Here is a 23,947-nt window from a genome sequence, read left to right as displayed (position 1 = left end):
CGTCGTAGTCCATTTCTTCGGCGATGGGGAAGGTGAAGCTGGTAGGTGTGTGCAAGTGATGCTGTCCCTTTGGGATCTCCTCACACTGCAGCAAGTCAACGAAGTCGCTGTTCCTGTTCAGGAATGCGCACATATCGATGTTGTGCTCAGCTAACGTCGTGCGCTGTGTAGTTACCATCTGTCCGCTTACGCCAAAATCACGCTCAATCTGGCACGAAGATACGGGTACTGAGAATAGCACTCTCACAGCTTTTGGTATGATACGGTAGTCGCCTTGATGCTCTAGTCTTTGCCAAAACCCAAGTACTGATTCCTTTGGTGTGTAGTCCTCCTTTCGTGCAATGTCAACCGGATCCTCTAGCCATCGATCGAGTTCCTCTTCTGCACGTCGATCCTGCCTGCTAAAGGTTGATGGTCGGCTTGATCTGGGCGCAAATTCCGCTTCCAGTCGGCTGACTTCCACAACAGGTGGAGGTGGTTCAAATTCAGAGACGTCTGCGTATTCACTTACTGCCTTAAATAAGTCCAATAAGTTGCAGCGAATTTTGGCGTTCACATCATTCTTCCTGGTCACAGCATCTCTTCCATTTTTGCCATGCTGACGGCACGACGAAATCACTGCACGATCGAGACTCCTCTCGGTTCGTTTGAAGATAGGGTGGAGTTTCAACTGCATTTCAAATTCAAATTGACACTCTTGGAACTGCTTGTCGTTGTAATATCTGCTGAAGAAGCGTTTGTCCAATGCTTCGCGTAATAATCTTCGCACATCCGCAGCCAGTGGTGTAAGATCACTTGCAGGAATCCAACGAGGATTTTTGTCGGTTGATAGGTAGTGTGGCAAAGGCTGTTTAGGGTCGAGGTCGTGAATACGCGCCATATACAGCTGTACGAGCACGTCAACTTGAATAGGATGCTCTGCTTGACATATTCGCTTGATATCACCGATTTGCCTCAACACAGACAACACATGGACCAAGTCGTCATGGCGATTAGCCAACGGGAACTCTGGTGGCGGCTGGTTGGCACGAAGTGCTTTATGAGCTCGCTCTTCATACCACGCAGTTATTGCAGGCCACCTCTCAAGAACTCTCTCCAATGAGCGTGTCATGCTCAAGAAATGTGACGTAGAATATCCAACAAGCCGCGTGGAGGCACCCTTAGTCTTAGACTTACAGAGCTCTGCAAATAAGCTCCCAGTGACAGACACCGCCTTGACCTGAAATATTGTTCTTACCAACCGTGAGATTAAGTCCGCCATCTCCGGGTTAGCTGCAGCACTAGCAGCTCCATTTACACCGCATGATGACTTTGTAGCTGCGTGGGCCATGTGTGCGAAGCACCACTCCCAGTGCAGATTGAGTTCTTTGGACAGCATCGATTTCACGTCACCTCCTGAGTCGCTCGTAGCCCCATAGAAATCGCTCGTCGCTAAGCTGAAGTCCACGAGCATGTGCTTCAGCCATGCTTTGAAGGGCTTTAAGATGCCGCCATCACGATCTCCATACGCGGGATTGAACTCTCCCGTACCCAAGAGAATGGACTTGTACTGCCAGGCCTTATCCACCAGGTAAACGCGCAACCCAAGAAACTTGTCTTGCGTTGTTTTGCAAGTCCAAAAATCTGCCACGAGCGTAAAGTTCGGGTAGTCCTCTCGGTTCTCTTGCAGATAGTTAGTGATTTCCATACGTGTTGAAGAATACAGCTCCACTATGGCTTCCTTCACCTGTTTCGTAGTTATCTCGGTCTTCATCTCGTCCTTATAGAGCAGCGCTTGAATGAGTCTTGCCTCTTCGTACTCAACCATACGAAACGCCAAGTTATGGTTGATGATCGTGAGAGTGGTCATCAGCACGTTTAGCCGGATTGGATTGTTTGAGTACAGGACGGACGATGACAGGTGGCTGTAATCATTGTCGTGTTTGCGCTACTTGACGGTCGCTGCCTCCGTTTTCGGCGAACCAACGTTGTGAATCTTCTGGAGGTGCTTCACGGCCATGGTCGTTTTGCCAGCATAGAGCTTGAACAGGTTTTTTCCTGACGTCCGACACGCCTCGTCAGCCAAACAAGCCCACGCAAAGACCTCCTTCCCGTTCTCGATGTACTTGACACGAACCCCCCACTTGAATATGTACGAAGTCTCCTTTGGTCGTGGAGGTACCAACTCGAAGGGTCCAAGGGCCTGGAACTCTTCCACTGCTTGGCGGACCACAGAAGGCGGCCCAGCCATCGTCACGTCCTGGCTGGAGGTGTTGTGGATCTCTGCAGATGTCACGAGTGTGGACTGGATGTGAAGTAAGTCCCTGTGGAGGTCTCTAGTCTTGTCGGCTGCGCTGTGATCTCAATGCTTGGCGGCAGAGCCACTGGCATGAAGTCATTAGACTGGCGGCACAGTGAGTTCCTGCGGTGGCCACGAGTCTGTCGGTTGTACTTCGAGCGCGTCGGAAGCTCAGCACACGCGAGCGCAGACCGCTTCTTGGGCAGAGAATATCTTCGCGAGTGAGCTCGGTAAATTTCAGTGCGGCCGTGGAAGATCGTGCGATTTTCAGCCAATCCAACGCGTAGGATACGAACACGCCAGATCCGCTTAAATACAAAATCCGCGAGAACGAATATCGGGAGGGAAGCTCGCAATAATGTTCGTTGTTCTCGCACTTTAGCGAGGAGAACACGAAAATCAGGTTTTTCATGTTCACTCTTTTTCGTGGAAGCGTTTTCTCACCCACTTTTTGGTCCCCTACCCGCATGTTCGTCCAAGGCTTGCAAATATCCACCGCATTCGACATTAATCACACTGAACTTGGAACCAAGATTTGGTGGTAGCAGCGTGTGCCCCCTCAGAGTACCTGCGAAGCTGAGTACACATCGCAATGAACGAGTGTACCCGCGATCTGCTTTGGTTCGGAGGACTGTTAGATGAGAACCAACACTTATTCCCGCAGTTAGGGATATTTCACCATCTAGGTAGTTTTCCACGCGAAGTGAGTGCAGTGTTGAAGCAAGGCGGAATGAGCAAGCGGACGAAGCTGGGGAAAAGATGTTTTGAAGCAGAATGAAGACATTACGGCCGCAAGTCCTCAAATTGAAGACCCAACATCTAGTTGTGCAGAAAATGGGTAGGTGGGCTGGCCAATGCCGATCCTGGACCAGGAATCTTGGCCCCCCTTCCTGTCGTGGTTCATTTGGAGTTACGTCGACGCGGGAATCAAGCCCTCACGACCGCGCCGTCGTACAAGTGCTGTGGGCGTTTCACCAGCGTTGCGTCCAGCACCACGTCTGCCATATCGGCGTAGTTGTAGGAATTCAACCCACCCACCATCCCTGATAGGGGTTGCCACTCGGCACCTTGCCTCTCAAGCAAGGCAAGGCATCTTCATGCCTTTGACCTTAACCAAATGAACCACATTGACTCCTAATCTGATTGAATGCTGCAAACCCTGGGTTTATACAGTCGTGCACCTCTAATTCGGCAGGGTGGACCATATCAAAGCTGCGAAGCCACCAATTACACAAGGATACCAGAAACAGCCGCTTCAGGGGAACCACTGAGATTTATTACATTAACTCAGTAGAAACCCATGTCATTCTTTGACACAATTCCCGTGTGGCACTAACAAATACGGACTGCCTTCGTGTACAGATCACGCTAGCCTTCAGACAGCCACTTCATAAAGAGGATTCCACTGGTGTGTATGCAATTCCGCTGGAGAACATGTCGAGCTCGGCGTCTTCCTTCTTGTCGTGGTACTGGACCTTCAGGCTAATTGAAAGAGAGTCAACTAGACGTAAGAGGATGGTCGACGTGTCACGGCTTTTGTGGCGAAAATTAAACTGAGGTTTTGTATTGATGGTCTTCGCACCAAGATTTGAAACGAGATCCTTGAAAGTGTCATCCCTCCTTTAAGAGGGAAAAAAATCGTTGAGGTTAATCATCTGAAGGGTGATGGGCAGAGGTACTTGCGCAGCCAGTCGGGCGTCATCATTAGATCTCGCAGGCTATAGGCTGATACCGGTGCCGAATTAGATGTGCATGACTGTACCCGGTTCTAGTAAAAGACCCAGTCTTTGACCAGAAAATGCCGAACATGGAAAGTGTTCTATTAGAACGGAAGCACGATTTGCCAGTTCTGCGTGGTGAGAACATGAGCAGTATTCGTCTGGCGAGCAAGCCTGGCAAGCACCGGAACACCAAGCACATCATGAACATGTTCCATCTGGTGAGGCACTTGGTGAAAAAGTGCCTGCGCACCGAGCATGTTGGCACTGAAGACCAAATTGCCGATGCAATGACCAAGGCGCTCGGCACGGTCAAGTTCCCGCTGTTTCGAATTGCTCTCAAGGTGCTACAGGTGATCCCCAGTTGTGACGTGATCGATGGTGCTGCTCGACCAGATACCTCGTGAGCAACTCTAAAGCGGTGTTAAGACTCGACTTAACTCAGGTGGGAGCTGTGGATGACACAGCATGTTTGCTAACGGAGCTCAAGGACACAGAGTCCATTTGATGCAGACGAGCAACTTGCAGGTGAACCGGCTGGACCTATCGCGAATTGTCTGCGGAAGACTGGCGGTGGTGCAGCAAAGTAATCATGGTCAATGCGTGTAACGCACTGCGTTATATATTACTGGTTTCGTAATTTATTACGGAGCACGTAATTTATATTTGTTGCGGTACGTATTACGGGACAGCTTACGGGACGGCTTACGGGACGAAGTTTACGGGGCGACCCGTCAACTAACAATCGCATTCAACAAGGAGTGGCCATGAAGTGAGTAGCTAGTCTAGAGTACAAGAGAGTACGGACTTTAAGTTACAATATCACTTTTCTTTTTGCCTTCTACGAGCCCAAGCTTCGACTACATCACATAGTAGCACTTGAAGAGTCCAAGCATCGACTTGTCCGTTCCCGACCATCGTGTCGAGAAAGTTTTGAAGATTTGCGCCACCGTGATGGAACAGACCACCACACCGCAAACGTTTGGAGACGTGCTGCAGCTTCTCGCCCGCCAACAAGCTGATTTTCAAGCCATGATGCAGCAGCAGTTCGCTGCTAGTGAAGCCCGCATCGACGCGCTCACCGCAAGGCCAACAGGGGCCCGCAAGCATCAACCTCCAACCTACCAAGGGAAGCTCGACGAAGATCTCGAGCTGTGGTTTTTCGCTGTGGAGCAATTCTACGCGGATTATCATCCGCAGATGATGGAAGAGTCTTCTCAGTTTGTGACTGTGGTGTCGTGTCACCTCCGAGTCACCCCCATGAACTGGTACCGACAGTTCTCGCTGGAGTGCGATAGCTCCGGCCGCGTGAAGACATGGGCGATTTTCAAGGAGGCCATGCGTCATCGGTTCCTTCCGCCCGACAGCGAGTATCGCTTGCGCGAACGGCTGTGCGCGCTGAGCCAAACATCGTCACTGCACGATTACGTGGCAGATTTTCAAAATTTGCTCATCCAATGCACGGTGCCCATCAGCCAGCTGGAGCTTCGTTTCTACTTCCAGCAGGGGTTAAAGCCAGCGACCGCAAATCATGTGCGCGAGCATCACCCGGCGACTCTGGATGAGACTATCCAGCTTGCGATGAGATTTGATCACGCTGGTAAACGTGCTCTCATGCTGGACAACGACTGGCAAACTACGGCTACTTGCCACCGCTGCAAGAAAGTGGGCCACATCGCGCCGAACTGTCCTGCGAAGTAAGTTCACCGCTTTTCAAAACGGGGTCGTGTAACGCACTGCGTTATATATTACTGGTTTCGTAATTTATTACGGAGCACGTAATTTATATTTGTTGCGGTACGTATTACGGGACAGCTTACGGGACGGCTTACGGGACGAAGTTTACGGGGCGACCCGTCAACTAACAATCGCATTCAACAAGGAGTGGCCATGAAGTGAGTAGCTAGTCTAGAGTACAAGAGAGTACGGACTTTAAGTTACAATATCACTTTTCTTTTTGCCTTCTACGAGCCCAAGCTTCGACTACATCACAATGCGACCGTGACTGCCACGGGCACTCACGCTCGAGTGGGAGTGTGAGGTTGAGTAGCCGACGCCACCACAGAGGTGGCCTATGGACACTAGCCGTCAACTGCTGTCCAACTCCAGTTCTTCACTCCCGAATTACCCCCCTTGGCCAAGCATGCGTCTCCAGTACATCCTTCTCCTGGCTGCCGCCGCTATTCTCGCAAGAGCTGATGTCTCAGCGTCTCCGATCTCCGAGGCTCCATCCGTAGTTGACGAGATGGACACCCTCACCGCGAGGCTTCTGCGAATCCACGCGGTAGAGAACGACGATGATGACAAAGAAGAAGAGCGAGTATTCATGTCGTTCCTCAAAAACCTGTTCGGCTCTAAGACTGCGCCCAATTTGAGGAAGGCCGCTCAAGAGAACAAACAACTCGACGACTTGGCTCAGGAAGGGCTGTCCGTAGGTGGAGCCTTCGCCCGGATGAATCTGGACGACGCGGCCAAGTTGGACGACCTCCTCTCCCACCCGAATTTCAGGCAGTGGGCGGGGTTCATGGCTGAGGCCAACAGACAGTCAAGCAAGGGAACGACCGTGGCTAAATTTTTGCGGAGCAAGTACGGCGACGAACAAGCGGTCAGGACTTTTGCTAAGGCCAGCGCGAGCTCAGACCCGGCGCTGCGGGAGCTAGGCAAGGGCTACGAATTGGATCTGATGAAGCAGTGGGTCAAGGTTAAGAAGAGCCAGAGGGAGGTCGCTGCCCTGGCCCCCTCGCTTGTCGAAGACTACTCCGGGCTGTACAAGAAGGCTCTTGATAAGGCCAAGGCAGCAAGTAAGAAGGCTGAGGCCAAGGTTGAGATGGTGCGTATGTAGTGACTGGGAACGTTAAGGACTTGCTCACAGTTCTTTCATTCAGTCGTTGGATGTTCGCATAACAACGACGTATTTTCTCGAGCTTCGTGGTTCATGAACACAATCTAGTGTATTAAATTAGTACACTTAATTGTGTTAATGAAACTATTAGTTTCTGAGGCAGTCGCTCGAATTAAAAAACGGAGAATGCACCTTGGTCACTTTGTTTTTATCGTTTTGGTGCCACCAAAGGTGGGCCTAGATTCGACGTTTTAGTTTTCATATCCTAAGATATAGATACTCCGTTTAAGTAAAAAGTGTCTTTAAAGTCCCATGAAGGACGCGCAAAACGATAGAAAGGCACAATACATGTACTGTAGCTCGAAGGTACAAGACTTCAACGGTGAAGTGGCACACGGAGCTAAGCCGTTGAGGCTAGTCATTCCAATAAGAAGTCGATAAGAATAAGTAGTGAAAGTTGTGAGTGGTTGTGACTATGAGGGAGAAGGGTAGATCCAGGAAATACTCCGCGGAGTTTTCCGGGATGGATCATGTGCCACCCTTGTCCACTTGGTGTGGGCCGGAGTGGTCACTGTTAACCGTAAGGGGTTTTGGTTGAGGCTTTCCCCGATGCAACACAACCTAACACTGCTCACTGTTGAACTTTCATCCTCCCACACAAAGTGTTCTCGCTACGCTCGATTACAACTTCGATTTCTAGTGCTGACGAGAGCCAGAATCTCTCGTAGAAGGGACTGCCAATGGTTTGGTACATGCATCGTGTAGGTATTAATATATGCACTGCATTCGAAGTGCACGCGTCGCAAGTGTTAGCTGGAGAAGACTAGCCTTCGGGGCATATTACCGGTCGTTGTTGAGGTCTTCCCCACCCGGCGATGTTAACAAAACGCTTTTTTAAAAGCGAAATTGGTCTTTTGCTCAGGGCATTAAGAAGTTTTATTTCTTATCCTGGGTCGTATACTGCATGAGCAGCCCACCTCTACCTTATGGTAAGGGTGCAGGATGAAGCTGCTCAAAAGAACCTGTTAAACGTACTATAAAAGTAAAGGTTTGCTTTAGCTCTTCGAGGAATCTAGTCCTACAATGACGCAGCTATTTTAACGGTGTTGAAGCCTTATAACGAGTGGTATGTGACCACCTCAGAATAAAAGTAAGTTAAGTGCGACAACAGCACGCGCAAACAGTCCCTTCATGTTCATGGCGAGGATATGTTTGGTGGTTTTTTGTTGCCCGTAAGTAGGTGCTCTGGGATTGCGAGGCGAATCGGAAAGTGGGCGATGCAGCTATTCGTATGATATGGGGTAAAACGTGCCCCGAAAATGGGTATCCTAGTGATTTTGCGGGCATGTAAAAATCCGCATGGACAGTTCATTTAGTACTGGTAGCGTTGATCATTGAAAATTCTAGGTTACTTATGCGTGGTGACTGACGCAGCCCTTGGCAAACCCTACAGTAGACAGTGTCTACTAGATCCCTCTTCTACAGACAGACCTCGCCATCCGCGTTGGCCATGTCGAGCACCCAGTAGTGCTTGTATTGCTTGGTACTGTCGTAGCGGTAGCCGGGGCCGATGAACTTGAGGTCGCTGTACAGGTATGCGCCGGCAGATTTGATCCACGTGTCCACGACGGCGTCCACGGTTGTCTGTCCCGCGGCGACCAGCTCGGCCGACTTGGAGGTGGCGATATGCTGCGCGGTGTAACGAGTCGTGGGCGTGGAATTGTCGGGTCCCGTGGTGGTGACTTTGTTGGTCTTGGCGATGTAGTCCGCCTGGACCTGGGCCGCCGTCATGAGCTTCTTGTTGATGCAGACGGCCTTGAGTCCCTTCGCGGCGCGCTTGGTGTTGATCGCGTGTGCCAGCTTCGTGCTGAAGTCGGTGACCTGCAGCTCGCGCGTCACGGCGTCGGTGATGCCGAGGAGCGTCACAAGTGCGGTTGCGAACAAGCCCTTGATGTTCATGATGCTGATAGGTAGGTTGGTGGCTGTCCTTCGCTTTGGGAGGCGGTTGGAATTGCGCTGCAATTTGAAGAGTGAGGACGGGGGTTGACACAGACAGCGAACCTGGCACGTGAGGTAGATCCCATCTACTAGTTCGTTAGTTGCGGCAGCGCTGTCGCTGTGACAGGTCGAAGCGGCATCCCAATAGGACCATCCCATTGAACCCATAGAACAGATACTGTTGCTGGTTACACTACTGCTAAATGTGCGAGGGGGGAAGGATCAACTAACCGCAGTTTCGCTGATGACGCTTTTGTTGGTCGAGCTCGGACGTTGCATGGTGTTGAAATACGAGGAATGGTTGTGCTCAGGGGAGCGAGCCAGTTGCGCTGTTTGGTACGGTGATGTCTACTGCACTGGAGGGCAATTGGGTTTACACACGCGTTGATGGGGCTAGCGGTTTGGCTGAAATCCGGTTGATGAGGTACATGCGCCACACTAGCACCCGATATACCACCACTCGTATCCGTTGTAAACCGCTTGGAGTGACCGACCAATTCACCCACCATCCGAAAGGGTTGATCCAAGGCGACTCGCACAGCGTACGCAGGCCGCTGGGGCGTTGGTTTGTTTCACAGTTGCACGCGCCGAGGAATTTTTCAGGCACCAGTCCGTTAGCGCAGTGGCAGGCAGCACAACTGACTTTAACCACCCTAGGTGACACCCACGTTACGTGTGTCGTTTCGTTCCTGTTTTTTTTTTACCGCGCGCGGCTCAACATCCCATCAGTGCTCTCGCTCCAACCACCACCAACACGTTCGCGTTCGTCCAATCCCCCCAGTCTTGTGTGGGGGCGGCTTCTATCAGTTGCTTTGCTGGTAACACCCCGCGCCAGGCGGGGCTTATCCGAAGAGAGTGCTGGAGACAGGAACAAAGCTGACCTAGCAGCGGTACGAGATTCGCTGTCTGTGTCAACCCCCGTCCTCACTCTTCAAATTGCAGCGCAATTCCAACCGCCTCCCGAAGCGAAGGACAGCCACCAACCTACCTATCAGCACCATGAACATCAAGGGCTTGTTCGCAACCGCATTTGTGACGCTCCTCGGCATCACCGACGCCGAAATATCCGTGCACGAAGCCAACGTCGTGACGCGCGAGCTGCAGGTCACCGACTTCAGCACGAAGCTGGCACACGCGATCAACACCAAGCGCGCCGCGAAGGGACTCAAGGCCGTCTGCATCAACAAGAAGCTCATGACGGCGGCCCAGGTCCAGGCGGACTACATCGCCAAGACCAACAAAGTCACCACCACGGGACCCGACAATTCCACGCCCACGACTCGCTACACCGCGCAGCATATCGCCACCTCCAAGTCGGCCGAGCTGGTCGCCGCGGGACAGTCAACCGTGGACGCCGTCGTGGACACGTGGATCAAATCTGCCGGCGCATACCTGTACAGCGACCTCAAGTTCATCGGCCCCGGCTACCGCTACGACAACACCAAGCAATACAAGCACTTCTGGGTGCTCGACATGGCCAACGCGGACGGCGAGGTCTGTCTGTAGAACCGTAGGGATCTACACACTACACAGCGCGGAACAAATGAAGCCCGTAGTTGTGAATGAATCTCGTTAGGATGCTGATTTCTCCAGGCTGTGCAGGACAAAATTCAGAAGTGGACACCAGCGGACAGCAGGCATTGTTGATGTTGAAGTTTTCGTTTAACAGCCTAAATGTGACGTGCGCCACACCATACGTCACGTTAATTCCGCCTCATATTTTCCGCCAATCCGCGCGCGCCGCCCCTTCGCGGGCGAATTCCGCCTCCAAAAACCTCTTGGCGTCCAAGAGCGGAAGGCGCGCGAAGGAGGCGGCGTCTGGCGCGGCCGATTCTGCGTCTCCCCGTGCTCCGCGGAGCCCCTGCAGCCATGCATTTCGCGTGTCTTGCGTGCGAGCAGGTTGTGATCGCGTCCCCCGCGGCGGAGGCGCCCAATTCCGCCCAGAAAAGCGCCCGCACTGCAGCCAATGAAACTCTCGACCGGGACCCGGAAAAGCGCTCGTCTAGCGCCCCTAGCGCCGCCATTTCGGCCAGAAAAGACGCCCACACGACACCACAGACGAGTGAAGACCCCCAGGTGTCTCGCTGCCGCGTTTGCGACGGTATTTACCACACGCCGTGCCTGCTGAAGCTCGGAGAAGGTCTGGAACTGCAGGAACTCGCGTTTACGTGCGCGAAATGCCGGTTCAAGGCTATGAAACAGATGGACAGTGGACCGAAGGCTGTCGACGAGGAAGCGCTGCCGATTCTCGTGCCGGCGCTGGCCTTCCCGTACGTGAGACGCCCCTGGAAGGCCGGCAATGAGGGGGATTCGACGGTCCAGAGCGGGATTTCCGTGGAGAAGGAGGAACATGACGGTGCAGAGGTGACAGAGAGTGATGGTCAAGGGTGGAGCGTGTTCTCCACGGCGGTGGAGGTGTGCACGACCTGCCGACAGGTGCAGATCGCTGCCGAGGAGCGAGGCAGCTGCGGCAAGTGCCATGACGCGCGGCTGCATCGGCGCTGCGTGCTGCACCACCAGACGGAGCATGCGGCGGCGAAGAAGAAGAAGGGGTATCGGGGAACGGGCAGGAAGAGACGACGCACCACGGGCACGTTGGACTGGTGCGCGCCGTGTCTGCTGCAGAGCGGCAAGCCGACCAAGCAGCTGATGGACGGGTCTATTGAAACGCGCACCATTGCGCTGCTGGTGCGAGATGAAGGCGAGAGTGACAAACAGGTGCAGTGGTGGAAGGACTGCAGTGTCTGCAAAGGACGCTTTTGTTTGCAGGAGTTCTGTGACCCACAGGAAACCGATTCGAGCTTGGAGGAGGTGCTTGAACACGCGCCTCTGCGTGATGAAAGGGATTCTGAATGGTGTTGTGGATATTGCGCCCACGAAGCGGCTGTAGCTGCCTCGTTGGCTGGTGTCGGTGCTGTGAACGCACTTGTTACGGTGGTGATTTGTGATGGATGCGACGGAGAATTTGATATGGCAGCGCTGAACCCGCCCCTCACAGAAGCCCCGGAGGGCGATTGGTTCTGTCCAGCTTGCAGTGATTATGCAGCTTCAGAGTTAGGCACTGTTGCACAAGCGCCAGTAACTTCGGAGCTAGTGACAGTGCTCATCTGCGATGGATGCGATGGCGAGTTCGACATGGCTAGCATTTACCCACCTTTGTCAAGTATCCCAACAGGAGACTGGTTTTGCAGTAACTGCGTTTCCCAGGCAAAGGGATCTGCTTCAAGTATTGTGCAAACTAGCAGTGGCTCGGCCGCGGCACTAGTTCCCATGACGTTGTTGATTTGTGACCTTTGTGATGGCGAGTTTGATATGATGGCGTTAGATCCACCGCTAACTGAGGTGCCAAGTGGCGACTGGTTTTGTCCGGCTTGTAGTTCCACGCAAGATACTCCGAGTCGAGGCAAAACCCGCCGCTTGAAAACAAACACTGGCCCCAAGCGCCACCGTGAGAACAAACAGGAAAGCCAGCCTCCAATTCCTGCCGCATCTCTTCCTGTCCAAGAAGTTGTGGTAACAGTCTTGCTTTGTGATGGATGCGATCACGAGTTCGACCCTTTGGCACTGCATCCTCCTGTTTTGCAGATACCCGAAGGCGAGTGGTTTTGCCCAGCATGCAGCGATGCCCGTGCAGCAGCATCCACTGTCATGCAGACTTGTGTAGGTTGTGACAGCAAGTTTCAAACCGGTGGTAGCGCTGCAGATCGACTGCATAGGCCAAGCGGAACCGTGGATGGTGTTATGCTGTGTGAAGCTTGCCGTAACTTGCAGGTAGGTTATACCCGCCGCCGATCGACGTCCACAGCGAATTCTAGCCAAAGTTCAAACAATACCTCAGCTGTAGCCGCCGGTAAAAAGCGGAATCGATCGTTTGGACAAATCGACGGCCAACAGCATGTAAAAAAAGCCAAGACAGATCTCAGTGGACCTCCTCTTGTAGATGAAAATCGGCTGGGTCATCACACTCCGACTAATGTGTCCGTCGATGATGATGCTAATGCTGGCCCGCGTGTGCTCATTCCGAATCCAATCACGATGGTGGCATCGTCTGTCGGTCTCCGAAATGACTTTGACGGAATGAAAACGACGAGTGGATGGAGCTATACCAATCCGACGGTTGTGCTTGCGGACCCAGATGATAACCTCGCAAGCAATGTTGATGACACCGAAGAAAGTGGAATTTGCATTGTTTGCGATATCTGCTTCGGTGAATTTAAAATGACGGATGTATTGGGTACGGGTGATGCATCTGCTGTACCCGCTCGTCCTTGGTTTTGCAAGCCATGTCTGAGGGCTCTCAAGCGCAGCAGGAAGAAGAGGCCTCGATTTTCAAAGCAAATGGTGCTGGAGATGCAAGTATATGGGCGTCTTTTACGCCCAACTGCCGAGAAGATTTCGAATATCGATACAACTATTCGCCTGGGAAACCCACCGAACTCGCGCGCGGAGCGACGCAAAATGTACGAGCTTGTTGGGAAAAGCGTGGGCGTGTTTTTGCAATGGGATAAGCAGTGGGTAACGGGGCGCGTTACAGCCTATCACGCGAAACACCCTTCGATGCATCATACTATCTGCTTTGACGACGGTGTAGTGGCTTCATTGCCGCTGTACGCATTTCCGATGGTGATTGGAACGAGGACAATGCTCTATGTTAAGGTTCCAGCGCTACAGAACCGATGGTGGCCTGCACAAGTTCTGGAGCTGAATGCTCTCGCGCGAAAACTGTTATTTCCGACCCATGAAGAAGAAATTGGAGCACACGAGAGCTTTCGCCTCGTGCGAATTTTTGCTAGTAACGGCGAGCACGTTGAAACTACCCAGTATATATCATGCTGGGTGCCCAAATACCTTTGTCGAAGCATGAAACGCTTTGTTCCACCGCCTCCACATCATCCGACTGCAACAAAAACGGTGGGGAGTATGGAAGATATGTTTGCGACATCGCTGAAGCGGGCGTACTATGAAACGCAAACAGAACTGGACCATTTAGACCGCGCGTTTCAAGCATTGCTGGTTGGGTTCCGGCGAACGATGGCTACTCCCGTGTCACCCGTTCCAGAGAAGTCAAGAAAAAGCACAAAACGAGTTGGTGGGCAATCTGATGTTACTGAACGCTATGCTCAAATCGCAGAGGCGATGCTGGGTAAGGTTATCGATGTCACCTCGGTGGGCTCACGAGATGATCTATCGACCGGATCTTATACGGTTAAAAAGTTTGATGGCGAGGCAAAAAAACATGTCATTGTGCTTCATAGTGATGGCACAGAGTGTTCGGATGATGAAAACTCTGAGACTATGGTGGATTTACTTCTCGATACTGATGGCATTGAGTATCATCTGAAAGATGTCAGCTCGTTTAGTGAATTGGCAATTATGCTTGAGTTAAGTGGCTCTGACGTAGGAGGAGGGATCCCAGGAGAGTTTCATTCTAAAGAGCTACTCGAAAGAGCCATTATACGCGAAACCAGCGTTCTTCGCGACAATGCAGCTCTTGCGAACGCGAACGCAAAAAATCGAGAAGATGTTAATAGTGTATGCAGCTTCTGCTTACTCGGGCCAGATGAACGTCGAGGTGGCGTGGACTCAAATGATATGGGGATTGGAGAACAGAAGGAAGAATTGGTGATGTGTGCAAAGTGTGACAGAAGATTCCACACGACCTGTTGTGATCCGCCGCATGCGCCAGTTTCACTTGTAAACCCTGAAGATGGGGAGGTGTTGGTGTCTGATCTGAAGATTCCGTTTGTATGTAGCGATTGCACGTCATGCGTGGGATGCCAGCGTCAAAAACAGAACGAGGACGACGATTTGGGAGCTACCGACTACCGCGACAATAGCAACATGCGGACAGGCAAAGATTCCGATGATTCCAGCCCACGATGGTCACAATGGCGACTTCCCTTGCAGTCCGCTGCGCTGTGCTCGCAATGCATTCCTTATTACAAGGCTAACCGTTTCTGTGGTGTTTGTAATTTGGTGCTGCACGACGAACAGTTGGCAACCAGTGTGGATATGCTGACGTGCTCGACATGTCATCACTGGATCCATGCGGACTGTGAGCCAGATCCTCATCCAGCTTTTCACGCGTTCCGTAGTGGCAGTGACTTTATGTTAGATGTTATCACCGATGATCAATCGAGCCTCTCAAGATCAGATGGCAATACGGAATATCTCGCCCCAGCGAGTCGTGAAGACGAGACAGAGTCCAACCCCAGTGTGAGGACCCCAGCGGGTAGCCGCAGTCCATCTGTGGAACGGGAATTGCTAACCAGTGGAAAAGGTACCGCAATTAGAGATGACGGGTTCAAGACTGCCAAACAAATTGAAGAGGACTTTGCCCGTTCCCTTCGATTTGGAGCTTCATACGACCCGAAGGTGCTACACAATTATGAATGTCTAACGTGCCGGAAGGTTCGTATGCTGCATGTACTCCACCGTCTTGGCGTCGAAGACAAGTTGGATCTGTTCAAAGAGCCTGTGACTGAGGCAATTGCTCCTACGTACTTCGACATTATCAAGTCGCCTATGGATCTAAGTACCATGCGACGAAAGATTTTGGATGGTAAGTACACTAGCGTTAACTTCCGCGCATTTCGTGACGATTTCGAGTTAATGTGCCTGAACGCGGTCACATTCAACTCGAAGGAGCGTGATTTCTTGATTTGGCGCGAGGCTTGGCGGTTTTACGGTCAAGGACAGAGAATTTTCCGTCAAACAGCACCCAAAGCACGTATGAAACAGCGTGGAGGACGCCATTATGATGCGCTATTAGTCGCGGCCAAGCGGCAGCTGCCTAACAATTCAGCACTTGCAGGCAAACCCCAGTCGAATGGTGATTCAGCTGAGACTCACCAGAATGGCGGTGATGGTGGAGATAACGAAGATGACGATGACCTTGATGATGATGAAGATGGTGATAATGGCTCGGACGCGGGGTCTGAAGCGTACAATAGAGGAAATGGACATCAAGATAATACTGGCCCGTCGGCTGGGCCGGCAAGTGTGCTGGCATCGGATGTGGCATCTGTCAACGATAGTGACACCAACAGTAATGTACCTGACTCAGCAGGACCAACTCAGCGAGGAGAAAATACCCGTGATGTAGTTTCGACAGGAACGATCAATGGATCGGCGTCAACCGTGGTGACAGCGCTTGGTGACCGACGGATTATCACGAATGGTACATTTGTATTCCAGACGAAACTCCGCGTTTGCAATTCAATATCGCGCGTTCCGCTTTTCCTGATCGTACAGACGCGCACTTCAGCTCATTCATACAGCTGGTTGGATATGTGTGCCGTGTGCGGCAGTGCTGGCTTGCAAAGTGACTTCATTTTCTGCGTGGACTGCGGCGAAGGGTTTCACTCATTTTGTATTCCTGGTATGGGCGCTAGCCGGCTTGAAGACAACGACCAGATCCGTGCGTATTGGCGTTGTCCAAACTGCAAAATGTGCGAAATATGTGGCCAGCCTGGTGCCGTGTGTGGGGTCGACCGGAACCCAGGTCGCGCTCGTACAACTGCTGGGAACGTGGACAGCCCAGCTCCCCAAGCACAAATTGGTGTGGTAGACACGGACATCTCCTCAGAACTATCTACTGGTGAACCGCTTTTGCTGTGCGCGCATTGTGATCGCGGCTATCATGGATCATGTTTGGTGCCAGCCATTAAGTTGCCAAATTCTAGAAAGCGCGACGGCGATACCCCCGTTATTTTCTGTGCTAGTTGTGTGACATGCACAAGCTGCAAGGGTGTGAAGAACAACAGTGTTGAACATCTGCACTCCGAAGAGGCTAAGAAGGACCATATCGCGACTCTAGAGCGTACATACAGCTACGAACAAAACAAGTGCTTACACTGCCACAAGCGCAAAGAGCGCGAGGCGGAAGCTCTTAAGGAAAAAAACAGACTACTGACCGAGGTGTGGTCTGAAGCTGCACGCAAAAACAAGAGGGATGTCGAAAAGTGCCCACTCTGCCGGCGTAAATGGGATGCAGACTCCGAAGAACTTATGCAGTGCGATGCCTGCGAACGGTGGGTACATCCTCCGTGCGATGCCTTGCTGAAGGCTGAACCTAAGCGCTATCAGCTCCTCGTGGCCGATCCCAATGCTGTGTATGTGTGTGCTGCTTGTCGCCCCAAGGAGCGTGCGTACCTTACCAGCAAAATCCCCGATGGTGAAGGTTGGCGGTGTCAGGTGCTCATTGCCGATATCCAGCGAAAGCGTCTGCAATGCGAGTCTAGCTGGAAGGAGACACACATGCAACATGAACAGGTTGAACGCTGGAAGCGTTTGGCTGATCATACACCTATTTACTTGTACGTCCTGCGGCTGGGAGAGGAATGTCTTCGTAACTTTACGTACCGCAGCCTCAACTTCCAGAGCGACTGGTATCGCTTCACCAAGCAGCAAGAGCTCGATGCTACTGGAGTCGCTTTGCCGGAGTGGTTACTGCGCAAGGCCAATCGGTATATGCGGTTTAAACGGTACATTCGAGGACCTCGTGCAGCAGCGCGGCGTCAAGAGCGAACGACACAGGGTTTCTATTCAAAGCAAGCTGTGGGTTTAAATACGCGCAAGGATGCGAGCGCTATTTGCACGATTGTGTCCGAGGCTGCCAGCTGTGCAGCATTGTTGGCTTGTGTACATCTTTTGTATGGATGGCGCCCACTTCCTGAGGTTGTGTTGCACTTGCTGTCGAGAGACGAGGAAGGTGGGATTGAACACCGCAGACTCGAAGAGCCGCTGTTAAGGCGTTTGCGGACTGGAGAGAGCGTTGATAGCGAAGAATCAAAACCACGATTGAAGTTGGACGAGGAAATCGCTGCGATCAAGGAGCAATATGATCGACGTGTAGCCAAAAGGCATCTGGTGCACGATGCAACTTCAGATATGAGGATGTTTGGTGCTGGTGGCGATACAGCCTCATCAACGGATGGATCGAAAGCGGAGAAGAAATCTTCTGAGGAGGACGCGACTGATACTTTGCCATTGGATACGAAGTTGCCTGGAGCTGCGCCAGCAGTATGCGTTGACACGAAATTAGCCTCCAAAGAACTTACACTATCTGTGCCGGCAGCTTCATCGCACACTCCATCCCGCGGGACTCGTAACCCAGTGGTTCAATTGACAACCGTACCTCCCTTGCATGGCTGGCCTACTCATGCCGAAGGACACAATGACTTGAACAACGGCGCTGGTGAACCCACAGACATGCTATCGACACCATTCGAAGATACCCGGTTTTGCGCTCTGTGCTTTATGATTGGCGATAACACAGCGTGCGGACGTCTGCTCTACACGGAGTCCGAAACCTGGGTACATGTAAATTGCGCGCTTTGGTCCATGGAAGTGTACGAGGACACGGCGGGTGTGCTGCACAAATGCAACAAGGCGAAACACCGCAGCCGTCTCATTCGGTGCGACGCATGTGGGCTTATGGGGGCAACTATTGGTTGTACGATCGTACGCTGCACGACACACTACCACTTCCCCTGCGCAATAGATGCTGGAGTTGCCTTCTTACCGAACGGTGAGACCTGCTGCCCCTTCGCGCCGCATTTGGATATTGTGGCACGAAAGATAGGGACTCCGAATGGGAAACCGTTGACGTTAGCTGCTACTCCTCAAACCGTTGACGGAAAGCTAGAAGAACAAAAACAACAGCTACTACCGGGAAGCGAAGACGATGTCTCGACGAACGCTGTATCACCTACAACAGACGAGGGGAATGTATCAAATACATTGCTCGACGAAAATGAATCTGCAGGATCTGCAGAAGATGACGGAGGCAAGGTGGACAATATTACCGGTGATAGTGATCCGAAAACTCCGGTTAGCGAGGACATGGCAACATCGAGCGTTCCAACCGCTTCACCAGAAAGTACCGGCAATGTTGAACCTGAGACGTACTTCATCGGTGACATCAAAGAAGAAAATATCGCTGCACTTCCGGACGAAAAGAAAATCGAAGAAACCGTCCAGAAACCCGCACAGGACAAAGCTACGTCCGATGACAAACCTATGGTGGATTTGACAGCTCAAAAGCAGTCAGAACATGTGCTTCCGGTGATTAATCCGCGCCCAGAGCCACGAAGAAGTCTTTTCAGTGATCCACCACTTGTATCAGTGTCGGACGTTAAAAAGAAGAAGCGTGCAGACGTTAAGCGCGGCATGAAGCCACGCCCGATGTGCTACCGTGTGGGGGCGCTTACGGTTCATTCTCTTGGTCACATTTTTGTTGGCAATGGGAGTTTTCACACTCGAACGGCTATCTATCCTCTGGGATTCCGCAGCACTCGCATATTCTGGAGCACGCGTCAATTAGCAATGCGTTGTCTTTATGAGTGCGTAATCTCTAGCGGCGAGATCGAAGAGCGTCGCGCCCGCCGACTAAAGGGAATAGAAAGTGGTGAAGCCAACGGAAATGAAGAGGAAGACAGCGAGTACGATCATTACCGACGGAGACCACGCGTGGTGTTTAAAATTACAGCCTCAGATGATCAAGAACGACCAATTGTTGCGTCTACACCGGAAGATGCGCTCATTGAGTTACGGAGCCGCGTTGTGTCACTTTATGAAGAGCAGCGAGGATTTTCTGCCACTCCCCGAGGTAACCGAAACCTGGGGGCTGCTGCCGTGGAGACGGAGCGAAACCCATTCTTGAAGCGCAGTTCGTGGTTCTCGTTTGCACTTAGTGGCGACTACTTTTTCGGGTTCGGGCTACCTGAAATCGCACGCCATATCGAGGGATTACCTTACGCACCTACAACTGCGGTCAGCCGCCGCTTTATTGTGAGAAAGCTTCGACAACAGCAGCAACGCCAAGGGCAAAGCCCGTTGGCTGGCTCAGCAGCGGCGACGTGGGGGTCCGGCTCGCGAAAGCGGAGCCATGATGCGATGCAGCAAAGTGCTGCGACCGCCGCTGACATAATTTCCGCAATGATCGAAGACGAAGTGGACGAGGAGCCGTACGAGTTTACGCAAGTGCTGCCGTCCGCCGAGACGTTCCAGACTGCTGAACGAGTGATGGAGCAGCTGGTGCGGGCTGAGCAGCGTGCGCGGCAGTCATCAGGGTGTGCACGAGCTGATGGGTTTGAAGGCAATCGGTTGTTCGGTGCACCAAAGAAGGCCAAAATTATGCCGAGACGTCAAGCCCTCAATAAAGAGGCTACCAACGAGCCCGTAGCTGGGGCAGCGAATGGCAATGGAGGTGGAAGTACCAATAGTGGTGTGGCTATGGATATCGAGCATTTGCCGATCACTATGCAATATCGCGAACTACGTCGGCGGCCGTTTGACGAGCGCATGCTGGTTCGGAAATCGTCCATTCACGGTTATGGTCTGTTCTTGAAGGAAGCAGTAAGCGACGGCCAAATGATCGTTGAGTACCAGGGGCAGATGATCAACCAAACCGTGGCAGACGAGCGCGAGCGGCGGTACGAAGAGCAGGGCGTCGGTAGCTGCTACATGTTTCGTCTCGACGAAAAAACGATTATCGACGCCACAAGGTGCGGCAACCTTGCACGCTTTATTAACCACTCCTGCGATCCAAAGGCTTTTGCACGCATCGTGGCGGTGGAAGGTGGAGAAAAGAAGATCGTGATTTTTGCGAAGCGTGCCATTGCGGTGGGAGATGAGGTGACGTACGATTACAAGTTTCCGATTGAGGACGAGGCCATCCGCTGCGATTGTAATGCCCCCAATTGTATTGGTCGCATGAACTAAGAAGCGGAGTCTTCTGAATGGGTATGGTGCATTTCAAAAACTAAATTGAAGATATACCATGAACATTTGTTGTGCTGCGCTTGAACGTCTACAACAGCCCTCATGCCTATTACGAGTCGTACTTTACGACTATCAAGCCACTTGCCTCAAATCATTTCATGAGGCATATCCTTGTGTAACGGAATCGGTCCGTCCACCGCACGAAGCTCGCCAGGTGGACTTCAGTACTACTGCTAGTGCGTGAATGATTGTTTTGCGTACCTGGCTGTAAAACGAATATTAGAGGAGGCAAGTGGAGCTTCAGACATTGTCTTGCATTACAGTAGTGTTTTAATGTGCTGTGTGTTTTCATAAAGCAATGTATCTGCACTCATAGGTGAGAGCATCTACGCGCACGACTCGCCATCCGCGTTGGCGAAGTCCATGACCCAGTAGTGCTTGTACTGCTTGGAGCTGTCGTAGGCGTAACCGGGGCCGATGAACTTGAAATTGCTGTACAGGTACGCGCTCGAGGACTTGGTCCACGTCGCCATCACGGCGTCCACGCTCGACTGACCAGCGGCCACAACCTCAGCCGACTGGGTGGTCTTGATGCCCTCGTCGCCGTAGCGCGTGGTAGGAGTTGAGCCGTCGGAGCCCTTGGTGCTGACCTTGTTGTTTTTAGCGTTGTCGTCCGCCAGGTCCTGGGCAGCAGCGGCCAGCTTGGTGTTGATGCACACCGCAGCGAGCCCCTTCTTAGAGCGCAAGGCGTTCACAGCGTTCAGCAGCTTCGTGCTGAAGTCAGCCACCTGCAGCTCGCGGGCAACGTGGTCGTCAGCCTCGGCGTTCGCCATGCCGGCTAGGGCCACAACGGCAAACGCGAAAAGTCCCTTGATGTTCATGGTGTTGAGTTGTGCTCTTGAAAGGAAGCCGTTGCAACCGCGCTGCAATTTGGGAAGTGATTCGCGGCGTGGTCAGTGGAGGATTCCTGAGTCCTTAGCTCAAGCCAGACCCAGCTTGTTCCCGGCAAAGCCCATGATCAGCACGCGGGAAGACGAATAAATCAGGGTGTACAGTACACCATGAACATGCGGCATACACATCGTCTCGCGATGGGAAGCATGCTTGGGCAAGTATCATACTGCAGGTGCCATCTTACAAAAGGGATTAACGATAGCTCAGGTTTTGGTAGCTTTGCAAGGTGTGTAGTTTACATCTTATCTGCTCGGCGACATGGTCTCGTCAACTCCTCGCTCGGAACGAGATCATCTCGTCATCTAAGATCGGTAAAAATTTTCGTTGCACATCAATGTGTTGGTGCTTCTGAGTTTCCAACGTCAGGCTGCAGGCAGGTGCCGAAATAGATCGAGAATCACGATCCGTGGTTCAACAGACAATGTTGCGAATTCTCAATGCAGCATCACTATGTACATACAGTATTCCCCGGCAAATCTGGAATTGCGTTGTCTAATCTACCTCGCAGATATAGTACACCCATGTATTCATTCCTGTAGGCTATGTACTGAGGTTGGTGAAAAGTGGAGGGAAAATGTCTACTGGAGGGAAGAGACATGCAAGTGCAAGTGGCTACCACTCCGTTTCAGAATACTTGTCACCCCTCAACTTGTCGCCAAATATGCTTGGTTTAACTATGGCCAGTTGTGTTTACGCTAGCTACTGTTCGTATAACCGAGACTGTATGGTCAGAGCAGGGGATGCATAAAGGAAGTCTTCCCTCCCGGCGAAGCCTCGCTTTTGCCATGTGAGCGACCTTGTATGTGTTCTCCCCTCCTTCGCGAATGCATGACTTCATTGCGCACTGCAAACTCAGGAAAATACTGTTAAGCATCTCATCCGGCAACTCCCAGTATGCATCCGTTCCTGCCACATCGGTGCTTCAAAGACGGCGCCTCGTACACCCCAAAAAGCTCTGCGTTCGCCTTGGCGCGCTTCCACAGCCTCGCAATCGTCCTCTTGTGAACGCCAAAGATGCTGGCCACTTCATGCACCGCTTTTCGACGCGGTTTGCCTCCGTTTGAACGCACGAGGACAGAGCTGATTGCCTGTCGACGCTTCATCACTGTAAGCTCTCTCCTGATTCGTTTGACATTCATAGCTGACATTTGAGGTACGATGGGAAGGCTGGGCGACATCTGTGGACGATTCGGGTGCAAAAGCTCCTTTGAGGCCATCACGCTGTCAATTTTGAGAGCTCTGTGAAGGTCTACCCACCATTCAAACCGTCAGAGCGCCTGCGTTCTATTAAGACCAATCGTAGTCGCTTTAGGCAAATATTGACGAATCCCGAAGCACTTAAGCAAAAGAGGACAAGTATTCTGAAACGGAGTGATAATTTGCAGGGGTAAATGAAGTGTTCATAGTGAACATTAGATATTTGCAGTAGCAGGATTGGGAACATGGAGGCAGGCTCTATTCATCAAAAGCCACCATGCGATCGCCATCGAAAAGAGTGTACACGCGACACAAGCCGATAGGCTGGGCGTTCGGCCTGCTTAAGGACCCGTCGCAGGCTGCGGTCTACACGGTGCTCCGCAACGAAGACAAGCTCTTCAAGTTGCCGAAGGAAAACTACTGCGTAAAGAAGCCTTCAACCCTTAACAGACCACACCTTCCTCCCCAACTTCCGACATGAGACATTCTTTGCCACTAATCGAATAATTCAGTACATTTGCATCTTTGTACATAACTATGCAAGCTTTGCTACCTCGCAGTCTCTATTGGTCCGACCTTTCCAGATTTGCCGGGGAATACTGTACATATACTATAATAGTGAATCACTATGATACTGATTTCGCATTGATGCGTGGCAGGCTGCCAACAAGATAAATCAGTTCTTGCGTCGACCCCAGCCAAAGTGATCGCTGCAGTGCCCGCTGGGGCCCAGCCTGGGCGGGTGACAGCCAGACTTCAAGAAACCGTTTGCTTGGGCGGGTAAACATCCAGACTTCAAGAAACCGTTTGCTTGGGCGGGTAACATCCAGACTTCAAGAAACCGTGTGCTTGGGCGGGTAACACCCAGACTTCAAGAAACCGTTTGCTTGGTCTCCAATGCGTAACTTTTCAACTGTATTATAGCCGTAAAAAAACTTTATCTCTAAAGAGTATCCCGACACTTTGGTGTGATCTATGCGGCGTCTATTCTGACATTTTCTCGTCATTAGGAAAACTAGAGCTAAACCACTGTAAGGAGCCTCACTTTTTTTTTTTTTTAAATAGAAGCAGGTACAGATACTTCACTCGCAATACAGGAAAATATATCGGATCGAACAGTGAAAAGGATGGATTGGTCTCGGCTCATACAAAATTTCAAGCCTAACTCTGGGATACGCTTAAACCACACTCCTCAATTTGAGGACTTCAACTCGTCCACAATAGGAAGTCGAC

General features: G+C 51.8%; 7 protein-coding genes across 7 annotated transcripts; 5 read left to right on the top strand and 2 right to left on the bottom strand.

Annotated features, from left to right (window-relative positions):
* Positions 1 to 4,076: 4,076 nt before the first annotated feature.
* IUM83_05489 (Integrase catalytic core protein) lies at positions 4,077 to 4,403 on the top strand (the record flags this gene model as incomplete). The annotated part of the gene is made up of 1 exon (XM_067929628.1): positions 4,077 to 4,403. One exon carries the CDS (start codon positions 4,077 to 4,079, stop codon positions 4,401 to 4,403), a length of 327 nt encoding a protein of 108 aa, XP_067799758.1.
* Positions 4,404 to 4,950: 547 nt separating this feature from the next.
* On the top strand, positions 4,951 to 5,697 carry IUM83_05488 (uncharacterized protein; the record flags this gene model as incomplete). The annotated part of the gene is made up of 1 exon (XM_067929627.1): positions 4,951 to 5,697. The coding sequence occupies one exon, from the start codon at positions 4,951 to 4,953 to the stop codon at positions 5,695 to 5,697; it is 747 nt and encodes a 248-aa protein (XP_067799737.1).
* A 442-nt stretch (positions 5,698 to 6,139) lies between these two features.
* Positions 6,140 to 6,838, top strand: IUM83_05487 (putative secreted RxLR effector protein; the record flags this gene model as incomplete). The annotated part of the gene is made up of 1 exon (XM_067929626.1): positions 6,140 to 6,838. One exon carries the CDS (start codon positions 6,140 to 6,142, stop codon positions 6,836 to 6,838), a length of 699 nt encoding a protein of 232 aa, XP_067799503.1.
* Positions 6,839 to 8,317: 1,479 nt separating this feature from the next.
* Positions 8,318 to 8,797, bottom strand: IUM83_05486 (uncharacterized protein; the record flags this gene model as incomplete). The annotated part of the gene is made up of 1 exon (XM_067929625.1): positions 8,318 to 8,797. One exon carries the CDS (start codon positions 8,795 to 8,797, stop codon positions 8,318 to 8,320), a length of 480 nt encoding a protein of 159 aa, XP_067799786.1.
* A 1,038-nt stretch (positions 8,798 to 9,835) lies between these two features.
* IUM83_05485 (uncharacterized protein) lies at positions 9,836 to 10,342 on the top strand (the record flags this gene model as incomplete). Its single annotated transcript, XM_067929624.1, has 1 exon — positions 9,836 to 10,342. One exon carries the CDS (start codon positions 9,836 to 9,838, stop codon positions 10,340 to 10,342), a length of 507 nt encoding a protein of 168 aa, XP_067799502.1.
* Positions 10,343 to 10,705: 363 nt separating this feature from the next.
* Positions 10,706 to 20,563, top strand: IUM83_05484 (putative histone-lysine N-methyltransferase; the record flags this gene model as incomplete). Its single annotated transcript, XM_067929623.1, has 4 exons — positions 10,706 to 11,554; positions 16,586 to 16,869; positions 16,979 to 17,032; positions 19,198 to 20,563. The coding sequence occupies 4 exons, from the start codon at positions 10,706 to 10,708 to the stop codon at positions 20,561 to 20,563; spliced, it is 2,553 nt and encodes an 850-aa protein (XP_067799760.1).
* Positions 20,564 to 20,949: 386 nt separating this feature from the next.
* IUM83_05483 (uncharacterized protein) lies at positions 20,950 to 21,444 on the bottom strand (the record flags this gene model as incomplete). The annotated part of the gene is made up of 1 exon (XM_067929622.1): positions 20,950 to 21,444. The coding sequence occupies one exon, from the start codon at positions 21,442 to 21,444 to the stop codon at positions 20,950 to 20,952; it is 495 nt and encodes a 164-aa protein (XP_067799505.1).
* Between the last annotated feature and the right edge of the window lie 2,503 nt (positions 21,445 to 23,947).

The sequence above is a fragment of the Phytophthora cinnamomi genome, assembly GCF_018691715.1.
Source record: "Phytophthora cinnamomi strain GKB4 chromosome Unknown Contig4, whole genome shotgun sequence".
In the NCBI taxonomy this organism is placed as follows: Eukaryota; Oomycota; class Peronosporomycetes; order Peronosporales; family Peronosporaceae; genus Phytophthora; species Phytophthora cinnamomi.
This window is presented reverse-complemented; position numbering and strand designations above follow the sequence as displayed.